This window comes from Pipistrellus hanaki (assembly GCF_964339955.1).
Source record: "Pipistrellus hanaki genome assembly, chromosome: 8".
In the NCBI taxonomy this organism is placed as follows: Eukaryota; Metazoa; Chordata; class Mammalia; order Chiroptera; family Vespertilionidae; genus Pipistrellus; species Pipistrellus hanaki.
In genome coordinates this window covers 53,704,292-53,710,291 of record NC_140510.1, presented here as the reverse complement: position 1 = coordinate 53,710,291, position 6,000 = coordinate 53,704,292, and the positions used below count along the sequence as shown (strand labels likewise).

The 6,000-nt window shown below is 64.8% G+C and overlaps 1 protein-coding gene across 2 annotated transcripts; it reads left to right on the top strand.

Moving 5' to 3' along the window:
* On the top strand, positions 1-3,944 carry RTP5 (receptor transporter protein 5 (putative)). 2 transcript variants are annotated; one of them, XM_084893353.1, is made up of 3 exons: positions 1-84; positions 265-624; positions 2,249-3,944. In XM_084893353.1, the coding sequence occupies exons 2-3, from the start codon at positions 359-361 to the stop codon at positions 3,543-3,545; spliced, it is 1,563 nt and encodes a 520-aa protein (XP_084749479.1). In that variant the 5' UTR covers positions 1-84; positions 265-358; the 3' UTR covers positions 3,546-3,944. The 2 variants fall into 2 exon arrangements, with proteins under 2 accessions (XP_084749479.1, XP_084749480.1); XM_084893354.1 differs by lacking the exon at positions 1-84 and having other exon boundaries at positions 459-624; positions 2,249-3,628.
* The last annotated feature ends 2,056 nt before the right edge of the window (positions 3,945-6,000 follow it).

The window sequence follows — 6,000 nt, the reverse complement described above, 5'->3', positions numbered from 1 at the left end:
GGGGCGGGTTACGGCAGAGCCGGGCTGTGAGCAGGGGCCCCTGTCCAGCGTGCATGAAACACAGGGCACGGCATGATCTGTTGGGTATGCTTTCCCCGTCTGTGAAGAACACACACGGATATCTGCACGCAGATGTGCCTGGGAGCTCGCGTGGACGTCAGCGCGGGGGGGCGGGGGGCGCTCCGGTGATGGGGGATGGGCAATCTCCTCGCACTGGTTTTTTTTTTTTCCTTTTTGTTTCCTTTTTTTTTTTTTTCTTTCTAGAAATGAGAAATGTATTGCTGGCTTGCGTCATGAAAAATACTCAGGAGGATAAGAAAGCGGCCTGTCTCTGTGTGTCTGAGCCGAGCCGGTTGCCATGGAGACTGGACGGTTGTCAAGGCAGCTATTGGATGGGCAGGGGGGGCTGCGGTGCTTCCTGGGAGCCGGAGCTGGCACAGCCCGCAGTCTGCACTGCGGGGCCGGCGCCAGCATGGACGGGATGGACGTGTGGGTCAGCACCCTGGCCCAGCTGATGGCCAAGAGGAAGCCCGAGGACACCTGGGAGCTGGTCCTGGAGGAGAGCCTGGCCTCGGGGCAGCTGGACAGCGGCAGTCACGAGTACCGGCTGAGGGGGCTCTCCAGGTTTGGTGGAGGGGAGGGGTCTCCTGCTGGCTTCCGGAGGGGAGGGGGCCGAGGGCTGCTGGGCCACGGCCCTCGGCTGGCCCTGAGTCCTGAGCCGGGCTGGGTGTGACCTGGCTTCTGAGGGCTGGGCACAGGGGCGTGTCTGGCCTGGTCCTGTCCCCCCATAGGTGGTGGGCTGGGTGCTCGTGCTCCCTTCTGGAAAGGGGGGGACCGGGCCTGCCCATTCTGCTTCAGTGGCACCCTCAGGCCCTGCCTGGCCCAAGGGGACCCCGGAGCCCGGTGGGTGCCCTGTCCTGACGGGGCCGGTGGGATGACGCAGCCGCCCAGACAAGGAGGGCTTTGTCTGCTCCCCGAGGCCTCTCCTGGTTTCCATGGCAGCGCTGACGGAGCAGGCGAGGGGCAGGGCCATGGCCACCGCCCAGCTCCGCAGGGATCCAGGCGGGGGCACCAGGAAGCTGAGGAGCACACGTGCCCAGCCTGGGCTGCGGGCGGCAGGAGCCCGGTGGTCCTGGGTCCCTGCGCCAACCTCCACCTTCATGGCCGTGACGGCGGCTGTGTCCGTACGGCGGCTGGCCCAGACCTGCAGGACCCCCCTCGCCAGGCACGGGGAGGCCAAGCTGCTGGCGGGATGCTGGCGTTCCCGGGCCTAAGTGACACCTGTAAACACGTGCTGCCCCCGCAGCCGGCGGGGAGAGCGGCTTCCGGCAGGCCGGTGGCGGGCGGTCACACAGACCGCGCTCTGAGCGGGTCCGGGCCGCCTGCAGCCCGGGCGGGGCTCGCTAACCGGTGCAGGTGAAGGCCGCTCAGCTCCTGGCACACTCTCCGCGTGCGGGCGTCCCGGCCGCTCCTGAAAAGGTGCCGAGCAATGCCGCCTCACGGAAAGTTCCGCCGATGCCCGGAGGGAACATGCAAGAGGACCTCACACGAGAGCGGGTTCCCACACCTGCGTGCATGTGCCTCACCGGGGGCACCTGTCTGGGACCCGAAGGCCCGCCCCGCCCGGCCCCAGGGACACACCAGCCCCTTCAGCATCCAGGGAGCCACACAGCTGCTTCCCCTCTTCCATTGGGGGGTGGAGGGGCAGGTCCCCTACTCACATGCTCAAAGCCAGTGTCACACGGGTGCAGGGTGCACCCCGCCATCCAGAACCTCTGCTCCCCCTCTGCCCACCCTTCTCTGTCCCCACCACCCACACAGCCCCCGACTTCATTCCCGCCCCCCTTCCTTCCCAGGTGGGCTCCTCCCTCCACAGACCCACTGCCCAGACCCGCAGGCGCCCTCTCTTCCCGCCCTCGCCAGGACCCCAGGGCTGTCTTTGGCGTTTGGTAACATTTCTTCAGGGTGATGAGGCCCCGGGTCACACAGCGACAGGAAAGCAGCAGGGTGGCCCCTCACAGGTCAGGCCAGGCTTGGCCACCCAGCGGTGCCAAGCTGATGGAAGGGGCTTGGTGCCAAGCTGATGGAAGGGGTTTGCTTTTCAGACCGTGGGTTGCAGACAGGGGTTCAGGTTCCTGGAGCTCACGCTGGGACCCTCTCTGGGCCGTCAGGACTGAGGGCTGTGGGGCACAGGGGCAGGTCCCTGTCCCTCCTCTCACTCCTGCCTCTCCCTCCCCCTCTCCCCCAGGCTCCAGTGCAGCCGCTGCCAGTGGGGCTGGTCCTCTGCCCACGTGCACATCCTATTCCATGTGCGATGGGACAAGGACCGCCGCCTGGGGCTGGTGAAGATGCGGATCTGGGCCCAGGCGTGCCAGCTGTGCCCGCCGGACGCCGGGGGCGCCTGCCAGGTGAGCCTGCTGAACGTGCGGCTCTTCCTCAACAAGCTGGTCCTGTTCGTCCTGCAGCAGTGCTACCAGGAGAGCATCAGCTCCGACCAGTGCCCCGAGGTCTGCTTCGGGGACCACTGTGAGGCCTGCGACCTGGGCGTCTGCTTCTTCCAGAAGCCCCCGGACCCCGCCTGGGAGCCCGCGACCAGGAGCCCCAGCGCCGTCCAGGCCATGCCAGCCCTGGGCGGCGGCGCCGTGGCCGGCCGTGCCTGGGACTTCATCCCCCCGTCTGCGCCCGAGCCCCTCTCCGAGAGCAGCGGCTTCTTCGCCGAGGACGCGGACATCGTCACGGTCCCCTTCACCCTGGTCAGTGCGGGGAAGGACAAGGGCGCCAAAGGCCCCGGGGAGGGCCCCCCCGGCGAGGCCGGCCCCCAGGGGCTCATGATCATCGACGGCGGCGGCCCCGCCGACAAGCCTGCCGGCCTCGGGGCCTTGCCCACCAGCGTGAGCATCCTGGTCAACATCAAGACCCCCATCCTCCATGGCAAAGGCCACCTGCTCAAGAACATCAAGTCCTTCCAGGTCAAAGGCTTCATCTTCAAGGGCTTTGGCTCCCTTTTGGGCCAAGCCCCGGGCCCAGGCGCCGGTCCCAGCAGCGACGGTGCACCCGCCGGAGACACCACCCTGCCCGTGTCCTACGTCCTGGGCCTGACGGAGAAGGGCGAGGGCTCCATCACCTTCCCCTTGTCCTTGGCCAGCGTCACCCAGGGCCCCAGCCCCCTCCTCGACCTCCACAGCTCCCTGACCTTCCCCTTCGTCATCTCCGACCAGAGCCAGGGCGGGGCAGAGCGCGGCTCGGACCCTGCCCTCAGCCCCGCCTCCTCGGGCAGCCGCGGCTCCCTCATCATCCCCTCCTCCGTCTTCAGCACCATGCAGCTCGGGGGCCCGCCGGGCAGCGGCTGCCGCCGGAGCAGGCACTGCGACAGGCACCGGCGCCGCCGGGCCCGGGGGCCTCGGTCCCGGCCCCGCCGGGAGGAGGACTACTTGGAGGCGGAGGACAACTGGTGCTGGCAGGGTTTGGATCCCTACGAGGATGTCTGGGTCTGGATGTGCATGATCTTCTTCGTCCTCTGGACCTTGTACCTGTGCTCGTCTTGATCGTCCCCACAGCGTCTCTCCCTCCGCAGGGCTGCCCAGACCCGAAGCAAAATGCTGCTGCTCCCCACCAGCCCCCGCTGCTCCCCGCCAACCCCAGCCCCGCCCCCGCCCCGAGCTGAGGCCTCCCAGTGCGCACAGCTGCTCCCTGGACCTCTTGCTTCTGTGTTCTCCCTCTTGACGTGACTCAAGCAGTGGTTCCGTGATGCCCACGTGTGATGCCCACGTGTGATCATGCCCCTGTGTGATCCCCAGCTATCCCTGTGTGTGCAGACACGTGTGTGTGTGTGTGTGTGTGTTACACGCCATTACAATAAAAGTAAAAAGGAGAAAACCGTCCGGCACACTCAGGCTGATTAAAGCCAGCGCCTGAGAGAAGGTGGTGAACGGGAGAGCAGTGGCCAGGGGCCCCTGGCACTCCCCCGGGCGGGGTGGGGCTGGGCCCAGGACAGAGCTCCTGTTGGACTGACCCCCCTTCGCTGTGCACGGTCCCGGGGCCAGGTCGAACTGGTGGGACTGGTGGGCAGGTGGGAGGAGCCCGGTCCACCCCACAGTAATGGCCCCCCCCTGCGCAGAGACCCTGCCCTGCCAGGACGCCTTCAAAGGGTTAACACCGGGACAGCTAGGGCGGGGGGTCACCAGCCTGGGGTCTCCTCGGATTAGGGGGCTCCCCCAGGCCAATCCGCCCCCACCCCACCCTGCCCACCCGAAGGCCCCGGGATGGGGTGAGGGGTGGGGAACAGGACCCCGACTCGCCGCTCCTCCAGCCCCGCCTTCCCCCACCCCCCACCGGCTGGCCGCCCGTGCTGTCCTGCGGCGCCCCCGTGTGGCCGCCGGCCGCATCGCCGCCCTGCGTTGGGGGAGCGGGGAGGCAGTCGCCGTTGTTAAACTGTTTGATCAGCTGGTTTAGTCAAAACCCAACCAACCCCACCCCTTATCAGTGTCTCTAACATTCATCTTAAGAATAATTAAATTCTGTTTAAATCATTAATAATTAATTTACTAGAATTAAAATTCACTAATAAAAATGAGAAGCACAGCCAAAACCGGTTTGGCTCAGTGCATAGAGCGTCAGCCTGCGGACTGGAAGGTCCCAGGTTGGATTCCGGTCAAGGGCACGTACCTTGGTTGCAGGCACATCCCCAGTAGGGGGTGTGCAAGAGGGAGCTGATCGATGATTCTCTCTCATTGATGTTTCTAACTCTCCATCCCTCTCTCTTCCTCTCTGTAAAAAAATCAATAAAATATATTAAAAAATAAATAAAAACGAGAGCACATGCAATATGCCCATTTGATCTGTGGTGGACCCATCCTGGGGCACACCAGCTATTCCGATCTGTACGCACCTTCATCACCACAGCTCCTCAGGCACAGGGACCCTCCTCCCAGCGCCGCGGGCAGCCGGGGGCTGAGGTGCAGGGCAGCCACACAGAGCCACCCCCGAGCCATGCCAGCGTCTGCACCTGAATCCGGCCTGAATCCACACGGGGCCAGTGCGTGAGCCCCTGCACCGCCCTCAGCGATTCCCGGAGGGCAAAGGCCCCCCAAGTGCACGGACTCTGGCGGCTTCTGGGCCCGGCCTCGGGCTTCGCACGCTGGTATCGAGGTGGGCTGGGAGGAGGGCAGACCTGTCCCCCATTCCCCGCTCTGGAGGACGCCCGTGCCCCCTCCCGGTCTGGAAGCAGGTGCCACGTCCAGGTCTCTGTCCTTTCGGGCTGTTTGGCCCTTGGACGCCGGTCTCACCCTCCAGGCACACAGCTGAGATGATGGGGGGTCGGGCCGTGGCTCCCCGTCCTGAGAGTCCGGGCCTAGGGTGCCCCAGGGGGATGGGTGAGGCTCCTGACCACCTCTATGTTCTCCCAGGGCCTGGGGGCCTCAGGTCCCCGGGGCTGGGACTTCGCCCACCTGGCCCTTGACTGAGCTTCACCTCCTGTTCATTGTCCCGCTCCCAGGCCCCGCCCCGCTCTCCTCTGTGCTGGAATTTCCCGGGACGCTGACGGTGGCTGAGGTTCCTCGTGTCTGCTAATGTCTGCTTAGTTTGAAAGGAGCCTGGTCCAGCCAGGACACCGTCAAGAGAAGCCGTGTTATCCGCTTTGGGATGCATTTGAAACGGCTCCTTAGTGAACACACAGAGGCTACTCTGTCCGACACTGCATGTAGCCATCGCCCTGACGACAGGGTGGCTCTTGTTCCTGATTCCATTTAAAAAACACATATTTTTATTTATTTCAGAGAGGAAGGGAGAGATAGAAACATCAATGATGAGAGAGAATCATTGATCAGCTGCCCCCTGCACCCCACCCCCCTCCCCACTGGGGACCGAACCCCGCAACCCAGGCGTGAGCCGCGTCCCTGCACCTGTGGCCTCTCGGATGTGCAGGGGCCTTAATCTGCATTTGACTTAATCCTTAATGACTCACAGCGGCAAAGCCCTTTCATGGGCTCATCGGCCACTTGA

Coding starts and splice junctions, on each gene's coding strand:
- RTP5 (XM_084893353.1), top strand. CDS start 359: ATGGAGACTGGACGGTTGTCAAGGCAGCTATTGGATGGGCAGGGGGGG. Junction 625..2,248: donor CGGCTGAGGGGGCTCTCCAG/GTTTGGTGGAGG, acceptor CCTCTCCCCCAG/GCTCCAGTGCAGCCGCTGCC.